At 33.9% G+C, this 26,371-nt stretch overlaps 3 protein-coding genes across 5 annotated transcripts; all 3 read left to right on the forward strand.

The window, feature by feature from the left end:
- The first annotated feature begins 1,235 nt into the window (after positions 1-1,235).
- LOC142527329 (uncharacterized) lies at positions 1,236-3,817 on the forward strand. Of its 3 annotated transcripts, XM_075632105.1 has the most exons (7): positions 1,236-1,902; positions 1,971-2,114; positions 2,202-2,267; positions 2,374-3,075; positions 3,158-3,312; positions 3,402-3,576; positions 3,640-3,814. In XM_075632105.1, exons 1-6 carry the CDS (start codon positions 1,639-1,641, stop codon positions 3,553-3,555), a joined length of 1,485 nt encoding a protein of 494 aa, XP_075488220.1. In that variant the 5' UTR covers positions 1,236-1,638; the 3' UTR covers positions 3,556-3,576; positions 3,640-3,814. The 3 variants fall into 3 exon arrangements, with proteins under 3 accessions (XP_075488220.1, XP_075488221.1, XP_075488219.1); XM_075632106.1 differs by having other exon boundaries at positions 3,410-3,817; XM_075632104.1 differs by having other exon boundaries at positions 3,402-3,815.
- A 10,060-nt stretch (positions 3,818-13,877) lies between these two features.
- On the forward strand, positions 13,878-16,396 carry LOC142526032 (large ribosomal subunit protein bL19cz; the record flags this gene model as incomplete). The annotated part of the gene is made up of 4 exons (XM_075630307.1): positions 13,878-14,123; positions 14,801-14,887; positions 15,003-15,136; positions 16,115-16,396. Coding segments are annotated over 4 exons (576 nt in total), but the record flags the coding sequence as incomplete, so codon positions are not given.
- Positions 16,397-23,201: 6,805 nt separating this feature from the next.
- On the forward strand, positions 23,202-26,339 carry LOC142528128 (GTP-binding protein YPTM2). Its single transcript, XM_075633212.1, has 8 exons — positions 23,202-23,373; positions 24,580-24,652; positions 24,992-25,039; positions 25,129-25,176; positions 25,331-25,402; positions 25,482-25,637; positions 25,799-25,902; positions 26,016-26,339. Exons 1-8 carry the CDS (start codon positions 23,360-23,362, stop codon positions 26,110-26,112), a joined length of 612 nt encoding a protein of 203 aa, XP_075489327.1. The 5' UTR covers positions 23,202-23,359; the 3' UTR covers positions 26,113-26,339.
- The last annotated feature ends 32 nt before the right edge of the window (positions 26,340-26,371 follow it).

A 26,371-nucleotide genomic window follows, 5' to 3' on the forward strand; every position in this document is an offset into this window, starting at 1 on the left:
AGATATCGTGAGGGAAAAGGCCCCAAAGGGAGCAAGTTTACGGGAGAAAGCCCCAGAGGGAGCCCGACGATCGTATTTCCATTGACATGATATGATGACATGATAGGCTCGGGCTTAGTTGACGGGTGAGAGTGTCGCTGATGTCCCCCGCCGTCGGGTACCGCGGTTACACGTAGATGGATCCATCGACTGACATGATGACATGATGATACGAAAGTCACAGCTAATGAACGGAATTCAAATTAAGATTTTAACACGTATATGCTGATACGATGATACATGCTATTACCATGTTTTGACAGGTCACAGTTACGCATATTATATGATAACATGATGAGACATGTTTTGACACGTTACGATTTTACACGACACGCTTATGGTCATGTTTTTAAGCTCATGAAACGTATTTTGATTATGCTATTTTTCACTGCTGTGTGCTACGTATATGTACTTGTTATTACTGGTACAGGTGTGTTGAGTCATTAGACTCACTAGGCGTGTGTGATGCAGGTGAGCATTTTGGGTAGGAGACAGGAGGTGCTGAACTCTGAATAGGCAAACCTGGTGCAGTGACACGACCCGAGGACCACATGTTTTCCGCTTTATGATTTATGAGATATGAGATGATATGAACATTTTTATACGTTGATGATTTTAAGAATTTTTATACGTTTATGTTGATTTTGGATGACGTTAGTATTTTTTTAAACTGTGTCATTCTTGTTGGTAAATAAATACGATTATTTTAAATGCAATTTTATAATTGCAAGCAAAAAAAAATATTTTCGCACTTTTAAAACGAGGAGACGTTTCAAATATTATAATGCACTGAACCTGGTCGCCAATAAATGTTGTTATAGTAAATGATTTGTTTGGAGAAAATGAGTTATAGTTGGGTGAATCTATTGCCAAAGAAAGGCGTATACTGTTTATCGTATATTTTAGTCAATAATTTTTTGAATTGAGGTGTTTGCTTTACTTGTTTTATCACGTTGGTTTGTTGTCATTGAAATTTTCATTTGCTAAATTATTGTTAATTTTCGTTCTTTCATTTTGTAAAATAGTATATCAATATAACCATATTTGTTTTTTCATTTTTGTAAATGGTTGCTCAATAATAGATTATTTTGGCAATGGTTGATCATTTTGGTAAATTTTTGTTCTGTCATATTTTAATTTAAATTTCTAATACTAGCAATTTTTTTACTGTGTTGGGTGCAGCAATGAAGCATGGTTCGAATACTAAAAGAGTTACGAGACATTATGAATTGATTAGTCGTTGTTCTCCTTCCTTTTTCAGAGCACGGTTCAAAAATTGAAACCAAAAATTGGTTTGAGGCAAATGTTGGGTTTGAAGAAAACTCCTTTTTTCACTTGTTTGAAATGCCTAAATTTCATGTTAGTTTTGCTAGGGTTGAGTCAATTTTCCGTAGATATGACATGATTTCAGATGCTTTTGTTTTTGGTGATAAAATATATATCACATTTATTTCAGCTGAATTTTCTGTAGTTATGGGGCTGAAAGATATTGGCCAGCACATTGATTTAGATATGTCAATGGAATCTGATATTGTCAGGAGACATTTTCAAGGATAAACAAGTATTGTCAAACGAAAAAATATTGCAGCAAAACTTGATATGTTAGCAGACAAGCAAGAAGATATCGATGTTGACGATTTTGTAAAGCTATATATTATTTTTGTTTTCAATTGTATCTTATTTCCAACAAGCAATTGTACGACTCCTCGGTTCTTGTTGACTTATGTTGACGACCTCAGCAAGATATGCAATTATGCATGGGGCAATGCAGCATATAGATTTTTAAATGAAGAAATTTTGAAACATGTACGCGATGGCGAAAGGAGAAAGAAATATTTTGATGGTTGCGTAATTGGATTGAAGGTAAGTTGGATTTGGTATTGAATTTCTTACTATATTTTAATCCTAACTAATATGAATTTTCATTTTAGGCATGGCTGTATGAACGGATTCCATCACTTGGGAAACCATGTGCTTTGCATATATTTCCAAGGTTTTTTCGTTGGGTTGACTCTAAAATCCCAAACGATCTCGATGCAGCTTCTGTTGCTTTTCTTTCCATAACAAAGAATAAGGTTTGAAATAATAGTATGCAATTGTATTATTTGCTATGATTGTAAATAATTTTATATAATCATAATTATTAGTGCAATTATACGTAGGTTCTCCCCATCTACCCTTTACCTAAGGAGAGGATACTTGTTCGTAATCGTGACAATGATAACAAGGTTAGAAAAAATATAATATGACATGAATTGGTACAGAAATATTTTTTATGTTAGTTAAAATTTTATTATTTGTAATCTTTTATGAGATATGGAAAAATAAATGCAGGCTCAAATAAAGCGACTGGATGCGATTATCAGAGCACAAGAGGAAGAGATAAGAGAAATGAAGAGAACTTTTCATGTTGACAATATAGAAGGTAAAAATAGAGTTTCAAAGGGGAAGGGGAGAAGATATACAGAAGAAAATGATGATTTGATTCCTCGTGATGCACATGAGTTTGATGAGTTTGCAGATGAAAGTTTAAAATTTATTGAAAGTGGTGATAAAGTTCCTTTCAATGGATATGATGGTGGTTCTGATTTAGCGCAAAAAAGGAGAAAGAGTGTAGAAGAAAGTGATGAGTATATGACATTTGAGGCTCATAAATTTGATGCAGCTGAAAAATTAAATGCTTTTGAAATTGGTGACAAAGTTTCTTTCGAGGTTTATGATGGTGGTCATGCTTCAGAAAGAAAGAGCGAAAAATATGTTGATACAGATGGAATTGAAAATGAACAGGCTATTGAGGATTCAGATAGAGATAGAGTTGACAACAATATTGAGGTGAATAGTAAAAGTGACGCTGACAAAGAGGAGAAGACTGAGTTGAAGAATGACATTTCTTCGATTGCTCGTGATGTTATGAGTAGGCAAGATAGGAGACTAAAGGGTAAGGAAAAAGACTTTGTGACACCTCCTTCCACAACCCCAAAAAAGAATAAAAGGAAACTAGTCCATCATAGAGTTGCGGATAAGCCTATTGAGCTGGTAAATCTGAAAAACATTTCATGTACTATATATATATTATTTCTATATAATATTTGACACTGTAAAAATTTTGCTATTACAGGAAAATTCAGAATTAGTTGTAACGCAAATTGCACAAGCTGCAGTAAAGGAGGCAAATCAAATGGATGATGAGTTGTTGGAATATGTTGGGCGGTCATCAATTTCTGACAGCGATAGGAATATTGTGGATACATTTTTGAAAAGATCTGATATGAGGTAATTCTTTTATATGTGATCTTGTTTTTATGTTTTGTCAATTTCTGGAGTAGTTTCTTTGATTTTAGAGAAATAATACACTTTTTTAGGGAGGAAGTTTGGAGAAGTATGAAGTTACAAGTTTCCAGACAAGCGCTGTGTGACTTGCTGTATGACAAGGAGTTGATGGATGACGTGATAAATGCACACCTAAATATTTTGTCAAGAAACTTTGTTAGATATGGAAATCCACCGAAAATATGAGTTTTAAATTCTGTGGTTCAGGTAATTGAATTTAATTCAGCAATCTATCATGCATAATTAATTTAATAAAATTTTATGTTATAGGCCGAATTTCAAAAAAAAGTTCATGGGACGAAAAAGGAAAAGAATTTGATGTTTGCGGACATTCCAAGATTTATAGATTCATTAAGCCGAAGTAGCCGTAGTATTCTTGGAGAGCTGGATGCTAATGTTTTCAATGAAAGCCGATATATTTTGATGCCTTTGAACACAAAATTTCATTGGTTTTTGGTGGTTTTGGACACCGTGACTAGTAAATTCATGCACATGAACTCGTTGTGGTCACCCCAAACAAAAGGGTTTGTCAAGATATTTGTAAGTTTGTATTATTTGCTACTTACAACATTAAGTTGAATACCACAAAAGAATATCAACTAATTCCGGAAATTCTTTCTCAGGCTAAGTTCATATCTAGCTACATCAAGAATTCACTTCGATATCCTGCCCCAAAAGCACAAGTTGATGATCGTTGTAGCCGACAACAGAGTGGAGTCGTTGATTGTGGGGTATTCGTGTGCCTATGGGCAGAAGCCTTTACACAAGATGACCCGGAATTTTGGGGATACGTGAATACTTGTAGTATTCAAGAATATCGTGCACACATGGCTGCCACCATTTTGGCCGATGAATATGGGATCCTTCACCATTTAGCTGGAAATTCTACTTGAATGATGTTCTTGGTTGTTTGGCTTGTATGTTCTGTAACATTGTTTTTCATATGCACTGCTTTTGTAACCTGAGATATTTCACCATTTAGCTGTAATATTTGTTTACTTTATGTTGTGTCATAATCAACATTTTCCCGAATATCTATTAATGCATGAATTTGTGGCACTAGATCTTCGGTAATGGGGTGTACTTTTGACACAAAATGTGGTACTTTATAAGCTAGATTGTTGTACAATGAATACAAACATGTGGTACTTCTCCTTGGGAAAAAAGTTGATAAAAATATTTGAATTGTGGTACTAGATATAGTTACTGTTATTTGATAGATTAATGGTATTAATTAAATCTACCTTAATTTGTGGTACTGGATCTTCGACAATGTGGTACATTTTAACAAAAAACGTGGTACTTTGGAAGCTATATTGTGGTACAATGAACATGAACTTGTTGTACAGCTTAACATATACAACGGAAATATCATCTCAAGAGTACGATAACACGACACTCATATTAAAAAAAAGGTTCAAACTAATTTGTACACAACTTCTCTTGTTCTCCTTGGGAAAAAAAGTTGATGATAAAAATATTTGAATTGTGGCAACAACACATCACAAGGTGATAAAATAGGTACGGATTTTTTTGTTAATTTACGATAGGTGGTGAAACTAAAACTTAGTTTGATATCTTATTTCATATCATTGCATTATATTTGCATATAATACATGATATGATATAGTTACTGTTATTTGATACATTAATTAAATCTACCTTAATTTGTGGTACTAGATCTTCGACAATGTGGTACATTTTGACAAAAAACGTGGTACTTTGGAAGCTATATTGTGGTAAAATGAATATGAACTTGTTGTACAGCTTAACATATATAACAGAAATATCATCTCAAGAGTACGATAACACGACACTCATATTAAAAAAAAGGTTCAAACTAATTTGTACACAACTTCTCTTGTTCTCCTTGGGAAAAAAAGTTGATGATAAAAATATTTGAATTGTGGCAACAACACATCACAAGGTGATAAAATAGGTACGGATTTTTTTGTTAATTTACGATAGGTGGTGAAACTAAAACTTAGTTTGATATCTTATTTCATATCATTGCATTATATTTGCATATAATACATGATATGATATAGTTACTGTTATTTGATAGATTAATGGTATTAATTAAATCTACCTTAATTTGTGGTACTAGATCTTCGACAATGTGGTACATTTTGACAAAAAACGTGGTACTTTGGAAGCTATATTGTGGTAAAATGAATATGAACTTGTTGTACAGCTTAACATATATAACGGAAATATCATCTCAAGAGTACGATAACACGACACTCATATTAAAAAAAAGGTTCAAACTAATTTGTACACAACTTCTCTTGTTCTCCTTGGGAAAAAAAGTTGATGATAAAAATATTTGAATTGTGGCAACAACACATCACAAGGTGATAAAATAAGTACGGATTTTTTTGTTAATTTACGATAGGTGGTGAAACTAAAACTTAGTTTGATATCTTATTTCATATCATTGCATTATATTTGCATATAATACATGATATGATATAGTTACTGTTATTTGATAGATTAATGGTATTAATTTAATCTACCTTAATTTGTGGTACTAGATCTTTCGACAATGTGGTACACTTTGACAAAAAACGTGGTACTTTGGAAGCTATATTGTGGTACAATGAACATGAACTTGTTGTACAGCTTAACATATACAACGGAAATATCATCTCAAGAGTACGATAACACGACACTTATATTAAAAAAAAGGTTCAAACTAATTTGTACAAGAATATTGAGTTAAGTTTTCATATAGCAAGAGTTTGAACACAATGTATCTAACATTCATGCTACAAAAATTACCCGAAGACATATATGATTATCCAAAATATATAATCTTCAGCTTAATGAAGACCGAAAAAAATAGCCCCATCTAGTTGTTACATTGCTTCCTTGCATGTCCTGCGATTATGCCCTGGTTTGTGACACCGTGCACACTTTGTAACATGTTTCTTTACTTGAGAAGGGAATCTTTGTGTTCTTCTACGACCTGGCTGTGATCGGACATCTGGCGGTATAATTATATCTCCATTAGAACATGGTAAATATGTATCTATATCAAACGTAGGGATTGGATTGATAACTGTCGCATAAGCTTTCCGATAATTTTCAACTCTGTAGCAAGAGTCACAAAAGTCATATATTGACAACCCCTTTGATTCAATCGCAGCAGAAGCATGTTTACAAGGGATCCCATTAAGATTCCACGTTCTACATGAGCAACTCCATTTTTCCAAATCCACCGCACATCTTTTATCACCATCAAGAACCTCAAAAATCCATGAACTAGACCTATCAACCTTCAAATTCCGAGATTTAGTGTAGTTCCGCAACAAATTATTTTCTGGCTTAGGACAGAGATTTCCAGCCATTACTAGAGATGACTCTCGTCGATTATTCATCATGTTCATAATTTGTACCCGTATGCTATCGACCATGGCTACAATCGGCAAGAACCTTGCAGGTTTAATCTAACTATTCCAACATTCTTCTTGATTGTTGTTGATAATGCCCCATCTTTTTCCAGAAAATAAGCAATTTGCCCAATTTTCGGGCTCCGAACTTTTAATAAATTCTTCTGCAAGAGGCATTGACTTGATTATACTAGTAATATGACCAATAAATTCATTCTCTGTTGCCGCGTATGCTGCTTTCTGGAATACAGATTCCCAATGTTTTTTTTTTGTGCAGTGGATACTTCTTCAAAATCTAAAATTTAAATAACACCGCATTAAAAATCTCATATACAAAGAGATATTATTTGAAAGCAAATAAAATATTATGGAACCTACCTGCCTACGAAAATTATCCACCAAGTGTCGCAGGCAATATGAATGGTGACTACCTGTAAATATACCGGGGATTGCCTTAACAAGACCACTATGCCTATCAGAAAAGAATGTGAAATGTGAGAAAGCTATACAATTTTGCATTTCCAAGACACACCTCAATTTCAAACAGAACCATTCCCAGTTAGCATCGTTCTCAGCCTCCACTACAGCAAATGCTAAAGTGAATAGATCATCATTAGCATCTTTTGTCACAGCACTTAGTATGCATCCTTTGAATTTATTTTTAATATGTGTTCCATCTAAAAAATCAAAGGTCTGCATCCCTTAACAAATCCAACAATACATGCATGTAAAGAGATAAAAAGTCGTCGAAACTTGTTCATTTGATCAACCTCGCAATCAGCCCAACTACCAGGATTTGTTTGTTTCAAAGCATCACAATACCACCTCAATTTGTCAAAACATCCTTTCTCTGTCCCATAAATTTGATGCATTGTTATTTCCTTGCCCATCCAGGCCTTATGATACTTCAATTCAAAGCCATATTCTGAGGGGACCCGGACGCTAATCATCTTCTTAATCGTCATTGGGATAATTGGATCAATGTAATTAATCTGGGTCTAATTTTTTTTTTAAATATAGTGCGGAACGTAATGGAATCAATCTAATATACATATCAGTATAAAAGTACAAGTTTTGTACAACATACATTCATCTAAATCTAAGGTTCAACAACTAATTATCAAGTGTTCAAACCCTATTTACATCGAAGTCCGTAGTCTCCACTCTAATCACGATCTCCTCATCTCCTTGACCCTGATCATGTCCCACCTGTTGCCATGCACACATACAAACACGACAACAGCCGGATAATTCCGGTGAGAAATACATCCCAGTATAAATCAACAAAACATGCAATCATATAATCGATATAAAAGCATGAAACAAATATCAATAACATGTATTAAATCTGAAAACATGAATCGATATAAAACTGTAAATAACTCGTGACTCCACAGCTCAGACTAGACTCATTCCTAGCCTAGGGATCCCGGTTTCCAGACGTTGGCATACTATATCGAATCTCAGTAATAGAAGTAAATCCACTCCTAATCAAACATCGATATAAACCAAACATCTAGTGTCTTGACCTATCCGTCAAAGACTTTGGCACCTCCGCCAATAACTCCTCTGTGACAATGTGCAATGGGCCAGTGACTACTCTATCACAATCTGGCACCTCTGTCACAAGACCAATCGTCTAATCACGCTTTCTATAAATCAATAGAACAAGCATATCAATTCAAATCAATGCATATAATAACAATATGTATGTGGTTTAGGGAAACTCAAGTTATATCTAACTCGAGTCATTCTCCCAGGTTCGACATTGACTTATACATTTCTTTTTGTAGTCTCGGTCTGAAGAATAGAAGTTCTGAATTCAAGACTGTCTCTATCAATCTGAAAGGACATATCGAGAATAACAATATCAACATTCCATTCCCAATTCAATACCGAATCTGATCAATCTGAATTTAATTCAAAATCAACGGCATAACGGTACAATCCCGATATTCCCGTCAATACCATATCAACAGATATCAATTACCAATCATAACCCATATCCAATACAATCTGTAATCAATCCATAATCCAAATCTATTCAATTTCAATCAATATAATCTGAAAAATCATAACAATTCCATAATCAATATGTTCTTCGATCTGACTTCGATTCTACGATGTTTAGTATATCAAGAACACCATATACATATCAAATAACAATTCCTCCAATATCATATTTTCAAATGATAACAGAACTCAATAAAACTTACGTCCAGTTGTAGCTGTCGATGAGAGGAATTCGGTACTGTGTTCGGATTCAAAATCGGATAACTGGATATGTTAAAATCCCAATTCTACACTTTAAGGAAAACTTTGAGAATTTTCTATATTTCTTCCCTCGGTTCTTGGCTGGAGTATGCAGGAGAATGGAATTTACAATTATATATATTGCATGAAACATTTACGTGTCACCCTCTGAAATTTCATCCAAGGCCTTACATATTCCCTATGAATATCTCTTACAATTGCAGATGGTTGATATGATGGTTCCCCTCTCAATTTATCTTTAACAATATTAGCCACCCAAACAGAATCAGCCTTTGGATGGCCCCTAGTTCAAAGATTTGCCTCTCCACATACGTGCCGAAGACAACATTTTCTAATTCCAAACGTTTCATCTGCCTTATATTTGGATGCATATATTCTCCATGAACAACCTTTGACATTACAAACAACTATAATTTTTTGACTATCATTTTTCTTATACACAAACGATCTCCTAGTAGCAATAGCATAGTTTTTAACAACCTTTCGAAACTCATCAGGATTTTTAAAAATTTGTCCTTCTCCATGAATCAAATGACTCCAAGCATCAATGGAGTTACTTTGTAGAACCATTTCAAATTGAGAAGCACTCGAAGAACCAACATCTGTATCAACATCATTCCTTAAAGAAAATCAACAATAAAATAAATCAATAACTAAAATTCAAGTTTCAAAAGTGAATGATGTATTAAATGCTTCGCTCGAAATACCAACATCTGTATCTTAGATAAAAATGAACTTATTAACTGTATGAATAAATTAAACGAAAAAAATTCAATCATTTATTTCTAATGTTCATGTGTGACACAACTACAAATAAAAAATATAGGAATTATCTGAGGTTATTCATGTCAATTGGAATTAATTCATCTTTTCGGATTGCTATCATGTCAATGATGTTCATTTTCATGTAAGCAAACAATGTGATCATATTACCGACATCTTCATCTTCATTCAATGTCACATATAACTTTCGGTGAGGTGCAAGGTATTGTATGATAGTTGAAGAAGGATTGATTTGATCACATTTGTTGGCAAGATGAAAATACATCTGCATTAGGCTCATATTTTCCTCGATTGTAAAGATAAACAATCGCCTATTGTACAAACAACTTCCTAGCAGCATCACATCACCTTCAATATTGACTCAAATATCTTCACATAAAAAATTGAGTGTTATTGTTCCAATATAATGAAGATAAATATAAGGACTTCCAAATAGCTTGTTATCAGTATTCACATAAAAAAATGTGCGTCATTGGTTTCATTGTTCACTTTTCCTCATAAAAAAATCTTCAAAGCTAAAAAAACATCAACAAACACAACCAACATACATAATATATAAACACAAAATTTACCTTTTCGTCCAGTATCTGCGCTCAATATGAACCTGGAAAATTCTCAACAAACACAACCAATGCACACTATTTATATTTGAACTAAGCTCAACTACTTTCTAGTTTCAAAATTTTCTCAACATTGTTTTTTTAGCAAATTGGGGATACATACAAAACGTAACACTTGTTTACTGTATGTTGTACAACGACCTACAAGAAATACTTTATTGATCATTTTGGTTCGGGAATTTGAACAAACCCCATAACAAATACACATTAATTATGTCTTCTCTTTCCTCTACGGTTTGCCTTACTGGTTGGTTATGATGATAATAAGATTTGGGTGTTTCAAATGGATATGGGGATTTCTTTGTTTGATCTTGTGCAATCTAATATTCTAACAATCAGATGCATATATTCACATAAAAAAAAAATTTCACGCTCAGGAATTTCAACAAACACAACAAATACACATAAATTTTGTTGACAAAGATGAATTACCATCTCCATTATACAATTTTCATTGAAAATAAAATCTTTTCAACAAAGTTGCACGTAATTTCTTACAAGATGGAAGGAGAAGGCACGATTCTGCTAAAACTTCGATTCAGCTGATATGCATTTTGTTTATTGCAGACGTGGTTGTATCATGTATGTGGAGAGAAGAGGAGAAGAGTCTAAGATACAAGGCGATGGCAAGATCTCACATTTTTGTTTTTTGTAGAGAGCGACAGTCTTTTTTTCTGAACGAGAAGAGATTTTGGGTTTAGATTTTTTTCCTTTTAAAATAAAAAAAATATTAACTAAGGGAGGTGAAAGTACTTTATTATCTCACTAGGGAGTGCAGAGTTAAAAAATATAGAGTAGGGACTGAAATTAAAAAGAGTTTGAACTTTAGGTATTTTTCCCCAATTTTCCGTTTAAAAAATCCACAATATAATATTATATTTTTAGTTTTTTAAAAAACATATATTATATTTGGGGTAAATTGTGAAAAAATACGCAAAACAAACTAAATTTTAAATTTACTCTCTGTGTTACAAAACTTTGTTTCCACCCCTTAAAGTATTTGAAAAAGACAAAAATATCCTTATTTGTCATTATATGTGATAAATTCAATTGACTGAATTTTTGATACATGACTTCGATAGAAACAAAAGAGTCAGTCCTAGCAAGAGAATCTCTTAGTGAGATAGCCGGAAGAATGTCTACCCTTTTAAAGTACAATTTTTAGGGGTAGACTATTTTAACAGTCAACATACAGAGAAGAAAAAAAAATATACACAAGCTTTATATAGTTTTGAATTACATGATATATGTAACGACCATGGGCTATCCCGATCTTGGGCTTCCTCGGGGGCCTTGTCCCGTCTTGGGTTCCCTCTGGGGCATTTTCCCTCACGGGCTTTCTCATGCATCATTACTCATAGGACTCTCCACACCAGGTTGGTGGAGTTATACCTCCCCAAGTCTCGAACCCATGACCTCCTGGCATAAGTACATAGTTCAAAGAGACTTCGTACCAGTTGAGACTAGGTCAGGTCCTTAGGGTCCTAGAAGGGTGATAGAGGGGTTGGTTCAGGGCCTGGTTGGGTTGGCTAGATCCTAACAACAGAAACGTGGAGTCCTATCGAAGTAGGAGTCTCGGCCATGGCTTGCATCTGCTGGTACCAGGATTCTTGATATCAATGTACTTATCCTATAGGTCATGGGATCGAGTCTTGGGAAGGCGAAAGAAACCCCTTGGTAGGGAGGGGGAGATCCTATGAGTAACTCGTACGACGCCTATGGAAAGCCCGTGAGGGAAAAAGCCCCTTTGAGGGAGCCCAAGATCGGGATAGCCTTGGGTCGATCGGGGCAGTGGGCCGTATGGGCGGTCCACTAGGCCTGTAATGGGTCGTTACAATATATGTTTAGTAGATGAATACATTATGTTATTCACTAAATATAGATGGAATTCAGGGGTCGAATAAAATATAACAATGCAGCTCTTCTTCGCAAAAATGTCAAGTCTTTGGAGAGAAATGCTCATAATAGAATACGTGACGGGCAATCCAGACACATTGGCACGAAGAGCCTCTTTCCTCAAAAGAAAATCGATAGAATGGTGTCAGCTGTCAGCATTACAAAAGAATTACAAAAGATTAAGGGGTATTAACAAACGTACTTCTTTTGTGTTATAAAGAAAATGATCTTCCAACAATCATTGGAAGTAAACCACAAGGCAGAAGATGAGAAATTTTAGAACTCATCCTTATGCTAGAAGTAGAAGAAGTTCTTGGAAACCAAGAACAGTTTGGTCCAGACAAAAGACCAGATCTTATAAATCTGGGCAAAGAAGTGGACCATCAAGAAGTATGATATCATCCCAAGCATCGAGTACATCTAGAAGCACAAGAAGAACACCAACAAAAAAAACTTTCAGAAGAGCTCATACTCGAGCTAATGAAAGTTTTAAATATTGTAATTGCTGGACATGTGGAGTAAGAGGTCATATCTCAACCAACTGTCCAGAAAATGAGCAATGAGGTATTAAACGCTTCGATCCAACTCCGGATATTGAAGAAGCAGTTTATTACCAAGATCTCATTCAGATATACCGATTTGAGGATATTGCCTCAGACGAAAGTATATAAGAATAAGTCTTAAGTCAGGAAAAATACGATGGAACTGAATCGGAATCTGACTGAAGACGAGATGTTTCGACAAGAAACACATGAAGATTTGTCTGGTTTCTTTAATCAGACAATAATATCTCATAACATGATCCAAAGAATCATGAGAGAAAATCCTGATCTATAGAGATATCAGAGATTCTCTGCAGAACAGGTAGATTTGCCCACTGCACTTGCAGTTGTTGTCAATTATTTCTTCAGCAAATTTTAATTATTTCTTCAGGTTATGAATTATGTAATGCCCACTGCACTTGCAGTTGTTGTGAGAAGATTTGCTCGGAATTTCTTCAACAAACATATTACACATCTTTATCTATCTATTTTTAGCACTCATTTTGTAAATCATTCAATAATAGCATCTTTTTTTGATTGAACACTCGCTGATGATCGGTTTGGTTCGATTTAAGTTAATTTTTTAATATTTAAAACTTTCAACCGAGCTAATTATCTCAGTTTGATTTATCAAACTAGTGATTGATTCGGTTCGGTTCGGTTCGGTTCATTCACCTGGACCCTTATGTGTCAACCCGTTTAGTGGATCACACCCGATTTGATCAGGTCCAATTGTACCCCGAAACCGTATGGTTCAAATCAGAATAAAATCCAATTTACTGAACCATACACAAATAAAGTGGATAAGCTATTCTAGCTTCAATCATGGCTTCCAACGTATTGTTACAGGTAACCCTAATTGACAGTCTCTACTTCCTCTGATGGAATCGGCATAAATTTTTGTGTGATTTTTCTTCTGCCATTGTGTAATTTTTTTTTTAATTATTTTCGTAGTCTCCGTTCATCGTTCCGAGAATTCCCGTGACTTTGGCCTCCGCCGCGGCGGTTGCGCGGCATCTTCCGCCGCGGCGGTTGCGCGGCATTCTTCCGCCGCGGCATTGATTTCTACAAATTATCGCAAGTTGAGTCTTCCGAAATTGAGTAAAAGTTGCTCCTTTGTTGTGAGGGCGGAGGCAAATGCTGAAGTTGAAGTGGAAGATAGCGAGGAGGCTGAGGTGACCCAGATTGTTCCTTCTGAGGAGAAATCCCCCAGAAAACCCAGAATCAAGCTCGGTGACATCATGGGGGTATTTCGTTGAATTCAAACTTTGTTGAAATTGCCTTAAGTACAATGTATGTTTATTACCTGCAAAATATATTTTATTCGAATTGATAAATGTGACGCCAAGAGAACTGAAGGAAGGGAAATTTGAAACGCGTTTGCAACATGTACGAATGGTGATTGCTGCAACCCAAAAAATTTGACAGCCTAAACCTGTTGATTAATACTTTAGGAGTGTAGCGTGTGCAATAATGAACTGGTTCTATCATCTATGTTGGTTGTGAAGAGTGTACTATGGTCTGTGTGGCAAGGATGTGATAAATGCCGTTGTCGATGTGTGGTTCTTCGATGAGATAAAGTTTGAGAACAAGATGAATGAACGATCAAAACAAGCAGCTAATAGATTCTGACCCAGATACTTATTCATTAGTTAATAGATTTTTTTAGCAATATTCATTAGACAGTAGTAATATGTCATACATGGTACGACGATGGATCAAAATCATGATTTACAGTGTGTGTTTTCTGGACGTGAGGCCACATCTTTTGCATACTTTTTCGCTGCATGAGAAGCTCTAAAACTGTGCTAGTACTAGTTCATTCAATTTTACCAGTGAAATCTCTCTTTTCCCTTTTTTGAATTATTAGAATAAATATGTTAATTTCTGAGCAAGCAGTTGAAGATTACTCTTTATCATACAGATTTTGAACAAGAAAGCAATTGAGGCAACAGACAAGGAAAGGCCAACTCCTGATCTTCGGACTGGGGATATCGTGGAGATCAAATTGGTTGCCCTATCATCACAGTCTTATAATTATTAAGAACTTTTCAGTTTGGTTAAACTTATTATACCTGCCCACTTTTGTATCTCGAGAATTTTGAATGGAGGTACTTGGTTTACAGGAAGTCCCTGAGAATAAGCGGCGCTTATCAGTATATAAGGGGATAGTTATGTCAAAGCAAAATGCTGGCATCCACACAACAATTCGGATTAGAAGAATAATTGCTGGTGTTGGAGTTGAAATCGTTTTCCCTATGTAAGTAACCTTCACTGTTTGCTTCTGAGGTGGCTTAATCTGAACCCTCCTTTTCTTTTGTTTACTTCTTTACGTCATTGAGCAATTTTGGTACTTTACTATCGTTGCCTTTTATATCCTCTGAAAAATGGTTAATGGATATCCTTTGAAAATACTACCGAAAGCGAAAATCTGACTAGAAAGGGCAGCATTAAAAACATTCAGGTTGCTTAACATGTAAGAATAATTAATTTAAACTACAAGAAGACTTGGGATTTAGAAATTTTCCTGCACGCACCTTAATGCACATGAAAAAGGTCCATCTAGTCCTGCATGGCATTAGATTTGCGTGGATTACAGAATTGTAAGTTTTCAGCATAAGCTCAAGTTTCTAAAAATCGTTAGGCGCTAGTCGGGCGCCTGCATGGCATTAGTAGATTTGCGTGGACTATAGACATTGTACGTTTTCAACATAAGCTCAAGGTTCCAAAATTCGTTAGACGCTAATCGGGAGTCAGACTAGGGCATAGGCTGTTTAGGCGGGGACTAGGCGTCGCTAGGCTGATTCGACGGTATCGACATAATAGGATGAAGTTTGGTGTATATTAAGACAAGCCAAAAAATCACATTATTTTGTTGGACTTTGATTTAGGACCTCTGAAAAATTTACTTTTCATTTTTTATTGGGCTTTTAATTTATATTGTAAGCCCAAAAAACATTTCAGAAAATAAAGCCCAAAGAGAGAATTAATTAATCCTAGGGCTGACTAGCACTCTTTCGGGGCGGTCGGCTGGAACCTAGCGGCCGAGGCCGAATTTTAGAACACTGTATAAGCTCTTTTATTGTCTATGTACCTCTGATCATCTCCATCATATGAATTTGTGGATAATTTAGTTTATGGATTCATTTTGATCGGTATTCGCCATTTTTATTATTGTTTTCTTTTCTTGATAAAGATGGTTTCTTCTGTTTGTGACTCTTGGCTTTCTCATTGGTAGATACTCACCAAATATCAAAGAGATCAAAGTAGTGAAGCACCGGAAAGTCAGACGAGCTAGGCTGTACTATCTTCGGGACAAACTTCCTAGGCTGTCCACTTTCAAATGAGAGAGATGGTTGTACTTCGCCCTATTCCTGGGAAATTATTCTTTTTTTTTTCCTTCACTTGCTAGCGACTTTAGATTTAAGTCATCCAGGAATTATTTGCTATCTGTTTTGTACGAGATTTGCTTGTTTCACTAATAAGTATAGTTATCAAGCTTCTCCGGAGCTATGTATCATATCTTGTTTGTATCGATATTTCAGTATTATATATCATTTTATACCAAAAAAATACCTTATATTTTTATATAAAAAAATTAACTTTATTATTTTAAAATATTATGTATATTTGAATTTATATACATTATTTCGTTATATAAAATTTTCAAATTTCATAATGTTATCGTACGGAGAATTTTGGTATCGATAACACTCCGTACGGAAAATTTCGGTAAATTCAATACGATAACCTCGGTATATCGAAAATTTGGTATTTTTTCCCACGTCTACATATTCGTCCAGGATTAAGTTAGAACATAGTTAGATTGAGATTTCATAATGATTTTTTTGTTATTAGATCAATAAGATAATTACGTAGATTATTGTTTGTTATACTGTTAGATCTTCAACTAACATTCGATTATCAATTATGCAGATGATTGGATAATTATTAGCTCAAAAGTTAACTGATTGAGGTTCCATTGTCGTGTAATAATAGTTATAAGGGCACCCACATTGGTGCATTAATAAGTATTAATAACGCCCATTAATGTTCATGCACCAATGTGGGCAAGAAAATTATTAATCTTCGCTGACATGGCAGCTAAGAAATTAATGAGAATGAACGGCGTTATTCCGGAATTTGCGACGGTTTTTCAAAAACCGTCGCCAATTCAAAAGCGTCGCTACTTTCGAAAGTTTTTTAAAAAAGTCACTACTAGCTACGGTTTTTGAAAAACCAACGACTCTTTTGAAAAAATAACATTATTCGCCAACGACTCTTTTGAAAAATAAATACTACGTATCATATTTAACAAACTATAACGGCTAGTTTTTATATAATATTGTAAAATACAAACTATAACGGCTAGTTAAATAAAATAATAATAAAAAATCAGTATAAATACAAATCAATTTCTACAAATTTATTCATTCATCCAACACATTTCTACTCATCAACCACACTCAATATATATTCTCTACCATTCTCAAACTTCTATTTGTAGGTTCAATATTTATTTCTTTAATCCTTATTTGTTTTTCATTATGTTCAACTGTTGTTTCCTATGTGTAAGTTTTCAGTCAAATTTGTAATAAATTTTTAAATTTACATAAATGAAACTCGTAAAATAATAAATAAAACTATTAAACAGTTGTTTTTTCATTTTTTAAATAATATTTTAAATAAAAAAAGTCCAACTTTTTTTTCATTTCTTAATAATATTTTAATGAATATTGGAATTAAGTTATTTTTAAAATAATAATACTAATTATTTTTAGTAATATTTGTTGTAAAATTTTAGAAATATTAGAAAGAAATTGAAATAATTAAAAATAAAAAAAATGAGTAAGTGGACAGTGGGACCCATAAATAATGAAAGTTGAAATTAAATGAATGTGGGTGTGTGTATTAATAATGGGGAATTGTTAATGTAATGAATATGTGGCTCGTGGACCCCATCATTTTTGATGAGATGGAGAGTTATTAATATGGATTAATTCCGACGGATGCGGATGCCCTAATACCTAATTGTTGTCTAGTAATATCTAATTTTTTTGTACTAGTGCTCAATTTTTGTTCGATTTATCTGACAACATATCATAATATTGTTAATTTAGAGTACACAATTACTCTATAATAAAACCGATTATTGTCTAGCAGTAACTAATAATTGTCTTTTAATGTCCAGCTTCTTATAATAATATCAAATTATTCTTCTAATTTGATTGATCTCTGTCTGACACTATTTGAGAACTATATAGCTAAAAGAGACATTATTTGACAATTGTATATTACATTACGGAGATTTCATGCCGAATTTTTTCTAAACTCAGAGTCTATTTTAAACCGTTTTATCAATTAAATGTGAGTAGAATAACAGAGGCTAACAGCCCGATTATATTTGCACACACTTCAATGATGCTTTCAGCAATTTGAACAGCAACTGAGCATAATCCACAGCTTTTTTCCAGTTTCAATCAGAACAATCTACTCACAATATTTTCCCAGCATAATTTTCGAAGTTCCCTACAAATTTAGCATTCCTAGCTTGCTCGTTTCGTTTATTCAAGTAAAAAAACATGCCTTTCTCTAGGAAAGATTCCTCCTTTTTCAATCCCTTTGCTTTCTACCAAACTCACAGCACACACGTGGACGGTGGAACCTCTGTATATTGTGAGCAGATATATTGTGTTCATTCAAAATTAGAAAAAGTGTCAGAAGCAGAATCTATGTAACGTCTAGAGAAATCATGTTAAACTTTTATGGACTAGTAACTTTAACTGGACATAGAAATGCAGTTGTTGATGTATAAAATTTGAAATTTTTTCTATTTAAATTGGGTGGCAATAACACAAATCGTAATTCGATGTTGAAATTCATTATACGTACTTGTTCGCGTAGGTCCATATCCTCTTTCAGAATCGGAATTTTCAAGAATTCGTTTATGGTCGGCTTCCGTATTCTGTCTTGGCTACATCATCATTTTTTGGTACTAAAGTTCCTTCCAAAGAAATGCTTGTTTTTCCATCATGGACATTGTATCCTTTATCATTCTTGCCCGGTTTGAAAACGATGCCGGGAGAACGTACTCCTTGATTAATTGGTAAAGTGGCAGCTATTCCAAGTTTTTTCATTACATGTGAGACTGCTTGCTGATAAATTAGGACGCAAAGTTAGATTTGGACAATGATCGAACATACATCAAATAATATAAATACGTACAAAAAGGGTTGACTGTATCTGATGGACCACACGAGGCTTCAAAGCAAGACCAGCATTTCGTGAAAGGTTTTCATTATATAACTAATCAGCTATAGCCACGAGCTGGGTTCAGAACAAGACGCGCAGCCAAGGAGTTGAAACTTTGAAAATCTGATTGTGAGGCTTCGAATTGAGGAAGATAGTCGTATTTCAGAAGCCAAATACACAAAAGGACAATGGAGTCCGAGGCCAAGGCCAATGTGACAGAATCAAGCACCAGTCATGAGAGAAATACTATAAACAAACCTATTCCATAACCGATTCCCGCTTCAATGTTCTTTGCACCCACTTTCCTCAACTAAATGTAAGAAATATAAGCAAAACGAAGTTTGGAGAGTTACAGCTTAGACCAAAAGCAACAAATTAAAAGAGCCAAATAAAATATATAAGAGAGACGTACAGAACTATTGACACGTCTGTGCACACCAGAAAAAGCATCTGTTGCAAAGTAAATGATTTGTCAAATTTAAGGTGTTACCTTTCATAAATTATGTATGATTTAAATTTTAATAGTGTATTATTAAACTACTGATATTAAACTATAATCAAGTATTGTTTAATTGAAACTAAGTACTGTATATTAAGTGTAAGATTACTTTGACATGGTAGTTGGCCAATTCTACTTAAATGATGGTCACAAAAAATATGAAATTAGAATATTATAACATCGATGGTATAAATTTATTCTCATGAAAATCCAATTAATAAAGACATGGGGAGGTGAGAGTACCCCTCACCTTCATCAAATTGTAACCACTGAGTATGGTGATTAATGGGTGATAATGGAGATTAAAGGCTGTATTATGTCATATATTTGGTTTAATAATGTATTTTAATAGGAGGTTAATGACCATGAATATGCTCTTTTAAGATAAGGTTAACGACCATAGGTATGTGCTTTTCAGAAGATGTTAATAGCCATGAATAATGATATTTAATGTAAAATAAATGGTCATGAATTGAATGATCATTCACCTCACCTTTGGAGACCTATATATAGAGGTCCACAACATGCAATAAAATCACACCAAAATTTCAAGAAAGAGTGTTGCCAAGTTATCGAGCCAAAGTTCTGTCCTACTCGAGTAACATAGGTTTTCCATTTAGGCGATCGAATATAGAAAAATCCAGCAAGTTCTTCAAGTTTTTGGAGCATCTTTCTGTAAATATTTGATATTACTGTTTTTGTTAAAAAAAAATTGACTTAAAATCTGGGAGGAATTCAACTGCTTACTGAATCGCGACCATATCACTCACTCACTCACCCTTCCTCTCAGATAAGAATGAAGATCGGTTAGAGTATGAAGAACAAAAACTAGGTTTTGGGGATGGTAAAAAAGAGAAGATTGATGCCGACATCTAAGTTTCATCTTCGTTATCAATTTATTTCAAATTGTGAGCTTTCATACCATAGTTAATATTTTACATTACGCTGTTGTAAAATATTATGTGATTATTTTGGAGTTGTAAAGACAATATTTCTATTTATGAACAATAGACTGGTTCTAAAAAAAATTTCTTATAAGCTTGATGTTTACGATTGTGTGATTGTGAGAAGATGTCGATGTCATACGTTTTGGTCTCGAGGTGTGACATGTTGTATCTTCGCATTTTTTCGTATTAATTGTGTTGATATTTGTAATAATAGCTAATTGAATCTTTTATTTTAAGATGTACTGGATGTGATATATTAAGTGCTTAATTTGGTAGAATTTTTATCCAGTTTGTTATATGCGATACTTTTTTGTGAAAGTTTGACATCATATATTGGCACAAACAATGAAGTATTTTTTTAAGAAAAGAATATGATGCATTCATTGACATATTTGATAGACATTATACCCATTTTGTTAAGTTTGGTATTTATTTATGACAAAAACTTGTGTGAGACGGTTGATAAGGCCAAATATTATAAAGATTTTTAGGGATTTAATTTTATAATATTTGTCCTTATCTAGAGTTTTTATCTCTAATTATGTGTTTATCTTGATTAAGTTTATAATGATTGTAGAATTGAATAAAAAAGAAAAAATGACTAATCTTGGAGATAAGAGGATTTTATAAAATTTCAAAGGAAACGAAATATCAAAAGAAAGGAAATAAAATATTTTCATTTCTTGATGATATTGAAAATTTAGAAAAATCTATGTAAATCTTGATAAATATCTTATCTACATTTTTTATACTTGACATGGGCTTAAAATATTTGAAAGAGGAGGCCCATTGAGAAGAATAAAAAGGGGCAGAAGCGTAACAGGAGAAGGAGGCGCAAAACAAAAGAAAAAATCAGCGCGGAAGGGACCGAACAGAGAAGAGAGAAGGTACAGAGGGAAGAGACAGAAGAAGGCAGCGCAGAAGGAGAGGGAAGAAGAGAGCAGAACAGAGGAGGAGGGCCGTAACAGGAGAGAAGAGGAAGGAAGCACAGAAAAAAAAAGCTACAGTGAAGTAACGACAACGCGGAAAAAGAACATAAGAGGAGAAAGATTTGAGGATAGAAGCAGGAGGAATTCCTCACACACGCCAAATCACTGAGAATTCCTTTTATTCCTTCTTTCTTTTGTTTTCTTTTATGAAATTAAATCTGAGTTTTCATTTCTATTTTGAATTCATGAAATAAATTTCTTTAGGCTAAGACCACAATAGGGCCAAACAATACTTTATTTGATATTTGTTTTATTTTCATTATATTATTTTTCTAGATTTTAATTATTGATTGATGTTAGTTTAATATTTCTTGTTAATAGTCTGATCAACTATTTACATGTATGTTGATTAATAACAAATCGGAAGATGATTGATTAAATATAGCAACAAAGACGTCATCAACACATGGTTAAACTGACTAGAAATAGTATTCGGTTTCAGTGTGCGGTTTTAGGTGAAAACTGAAATTTCACAAAGATTTAATACATTTAGATCTAATTAAATTCAATTAGAAATAATTGGACTGTTAGATTTAAATAAGTTTATTAACTCGAGGAATCGTTTAATAAATGAATTTGGGGATTTCACCGTGATTGTCAAGAATTAAATAATTAATTAGATTTTAACACGTGTCAACATAGTAGAGTTTGGTATTGTTGTGTGTCTTAGCTATTTATTTGAATTTAAATCCCTACTTGATATTTGAATCCCTCGTTTTTAGTTGAAATTATTTTATTTAATAGTTTAGATTAATAATTTACATATCATATTTTTATTTATTTTATCTAGCTTAAGTTAAGTGATAAATATTCTAGTAATTAAATATTAGTTTCTGTGGGATCAATACTTGGACTCATCAACCATTTACTATAACTTGACCTAGTCTGCTTGCTAGATTTATTCCCAACCGAAATCTTCGGTCAACGGTCTCACGGGTGGTATTTTGTGAGACTGATTTCTTATTTGGGTCATCCATGAAAAAGTATTATTTTTTATGTTAAAAGTATTAATTTTTATTGTGAATATCGGTAGGATTGAACCGTCTCACAGATAAAGATTCGTGAATCCATCTTATAAGAGACCTATTCTTCATTTATTGATGAAAATTCGACATGAGTCATTGGCACATAAAAACCACAATAAAGCATGGTCAGTGAATATTTTACATTAAAAACTGGGTTTACTAAACTTTCAAAGAAATATATTATGCAAATGATAAGTCAATAACAAATTATTGTGAATGTTAGCAGGGTTGATCCAACTCACAGATAAAAATTCGTGAGACCGTCTCATCATAGACTTAATCTTTATTGTAACGACCGAACACAACAAACACACTGCAAATAAATAGTAAATACCATTTCGTTGTACGTTGTTAGGTCAACCAATCAATTATTTTTAATTGTTCCAAAAAAATTATATTTTAAAAAAAATCCGAAAGTCTAAATAATATTTTAAAAAAAAATTTGGTGTCCAAATTGAAAGCGCATTCCTTCCAAATGAGAGCACCAAAAAATGAAAATGGCAGAAGTCCTAGTCAGCAAACATTACTTGATTGCCACGTCACGGCTCCACCCTCGCCACATTTTATAAAACGCGTCTTTCATTGAATGAAAGACAAATATTTATATATATTAAATTATATAATTGATAAATACAAGCACCATCTCTCCATTTTCAACCCTTCACCGCATCATCTCTCCGATTCGATCAAAATCATCGCCTCTCGGGATTGAATTCTCTTCGGAGCCTCTCTCGTGTTTTATTTTTTGAATTGAATTGAATTTCTTCGGCCATGAATCCAGAATAGTAAGCATTTTGTTGTAGTTTTCAATTGAATTTTGCGATTTTCGGGATGATATAGAGCAAATGAGTTAGATCTGTGTGAAGTTTTGGGTTAAAAAGTTTGGTTGACCGTGATTGGTTTCTTGATTTTGTACTCGTTGGATCGGTTAATTTATGATGTGGCGAGCGCTTTATTTGATCCGTAGCAGTCATAGTTTACGGTTTGTTGAAATATGATCGCTGTGAATTTCATGTTTGCGGGAGCTAGTCTATATAATTTAATGCTTGGATGAGCCGGATGACCTTGAGGATGCAAGGTTCATAATTGGAATGATCAGCATATTATTTGTCGTTCTTTCTCTGTGAGAGGTCGCCGATTTTTGTTGGGAATATTGTTTGTTGAAAAAATCAACCTTTTACGCGTCTTATGTATTCAAATTGTGACATGTTTGAAGTCAAAAGTTTTCATTTTCCATAGCAAAGTTAAAACAAAGGAAGAAAAAAATAAAACTAGAATTGCTTTATGTTTTGGGGATTCGTTAATGTGTACTCTGCTGGTTCCTCATCAAATACAAGCTATCAAAGTAAATTATTTTAATCTTGTTCTTCACAGTTTTTTAATAAATTTCATGTCGCACATGATGATAGCCTGACTTGGAAAATTCTAAGTTGCCAAAACTTTCACGTTCTCTGCTATGCAGGCTTCTCTTCTGTGCATTTTTTTATTATAGCAAACTACTGTTCTAACTGCTAGAAAATACTTAACATCAGGAATCATAAAATTGTACCTTTTTCTCTTTTAGTGCTACTTGATGTATAAAGCTGCTTATGAATTTGATATCTGTTAAGACGTATATAATCACAATGAAGCATCACCAACTATAATGTATTTCAGTCTCATGTGGGTCAGATTGGTTGTGGATTTATTTCTGAGTGGGAATGCTGAAATATCTTCTGTAATTTGTCAGATTCTTTTTCCTCTCCCTTTTTACTTTATCTCTTCCTATCTGTTTGATTGTTCTTCGTCAATTGCATTATGCTTCGGGTGTTAACTTCTGTTTTTAATGATCTAATTTTCGGATGTTGCATCTTTTGATATTTTGTGCCGCGGATACTCATTTTACATCCTTTTCCCTGTGATATCCAAGGAGTTTCATGTTTCTTTAATGGTTGAAAAATGATTTTCCTTGATTTATTCGAGACTGAACATACCTTCTCATTTTGTAACAGTGACTACCTTTTCAAACTCTTGCTTATTGGAGATTCTGGTGTCGGCAAATCATGTCTTCTTCTGAGGTTTGCGGTAGGTGCCCATTCCCTCTCTAAATGATTTTCTCCTACTATAAATAGCAATTTGAAAATTATTCGTCCATCTTGCTTTTCATCGTAGCATTCCTTACTAAGTTATTGATATGCTCTTTTTCCATGAATTATGAATTTTTTCTATGGTGATGTTCACACCTGTGGCATTTTTTCTGTCTAATCCTTTTTTGGTTAATATGAAGAAGTGCGGTGGTTTGCTCTTCATCTCTTTTTACATGTCAATTTGCATAATTCATGCATGTTAGAGTTGCACAAAGATCTTTGGAGTTCATAGGAATATCTTTGCGTCTGCTGACTATCAGTGTATTATTGTTTTCAGGATGATTCATATCTTGAGAGTTATATCAGTACCATTGGCGTTGACTTTGTAAGTGATCTGTGTTAGCGTGCCCTTTGTATGTCCTGGCAGTTCTGAAACTACAAGTCCCCTGATATATGTTGTGTTCTATGATGCAGAAAATTCGTACAGTGGAGCAGGATGGTAAAACCATCAAGTTACAGATAGTAAGTGTTTGAAATTCATCATATCTAGCTATTATATTGGATGTGAGATCTTAATATCCAATTTCAGGATATGAGAGGAGGATATGTTGTTTAACTAGTCAAAATTTTTTATACTGTCGAATGATTAATCTTTTTTGTCTTTTGATAAATGCAGTGGGATACTGCTGGACAAGAACGTTTTAGGACAATCACTAGCAGCTACTACCGTGGGGCTCATGGCATAATTGTAAGCATTGCCTATTCTTGCACCTAAATATTTTCTGCTTGATGAATTAGGTTTCTTATTCCGCTCATACGTCTATCAGGTAGTTTATGACGTGACTGACCAAGAGAGTTTTAACAATGTCAAGCAATGGTTGAACGAGATAGACCGATATGCAAGTGACAATGTTAACAAGCTTCTTGTTGGAAACAAGTGTGATCTCACAGCACAGAAGGTCGTGTCCACCGAGACTGCCAAGGTAAACTTATAAATGCTTGATGCAATTTACATTTGTAATTCTCCGGTCTGAACAATTTTCTTCTTGATTTGGACCACCGTCGTTTGAAATCCAAAGTTGACCCCTGTATCAATCATCTCACCTTTCGATGAACTTCTTGTCTGACCCCCTCTGTTTTATAGGCATTTGCTGATGAAATTGGGATACCTTTCATGGAAACAAGTGCGAAAAGTGCTACTAATGTGGAGCAGGCTTTCATGGCCATGGCCGCCTCAATCAAAAACAGGTAAACAATGTATGGTGTGCAGATTATATAATTGGATGCTGTGTGGTGTTATAATTAGATAGTTTTCCGTTATCTTTTTCACTAATGACTTATTTTTACATCTACATTATCAGGATGGCAAGTCAACCGGCCATGAATTCTGCCCGACCTTCAACCGTGCAGATCAGAGGACAACCTGTTAATCAGAAGTCTGGCTGCTGCTCCACCTGAAGCAGAAGTCGGTAAGCTAGATAGCAACGCAATGTTATCATGTCATGCAAAATTAGTGCTTGTTTCCTGTTTAACAAAATGTCATGCACAATCGTGTTAATCACTTATGGTTATGTTAAAACATATATTCTTTGTTTATGTTTAAGTTATTCGATTTCTTAAAAAGGACGTGTACAAAACAATCGCCTTGGCGAACGTCAGTGTTGGTTATAGTTCTTATTTCCTTATTCCTCATCTTTCAAATGTATATTACTATTCA

This window comes from Primulina tabacum, chromosome 15 (assembly GCF_025594145.1).
Source record: "Primulina tabacum isolate GXHZ01 chromosome 15, ASM2559414v2, whole genome shotgun sequence".
In the NCBI taxonomy this organism is placed as follows: domain Eukaryota; kingdom Viridiplantae; phylum Streptophyta; class Magnoliopsida; order Lamiales; family Gesneriaceae; genus Primulina; species Primulina tabacum.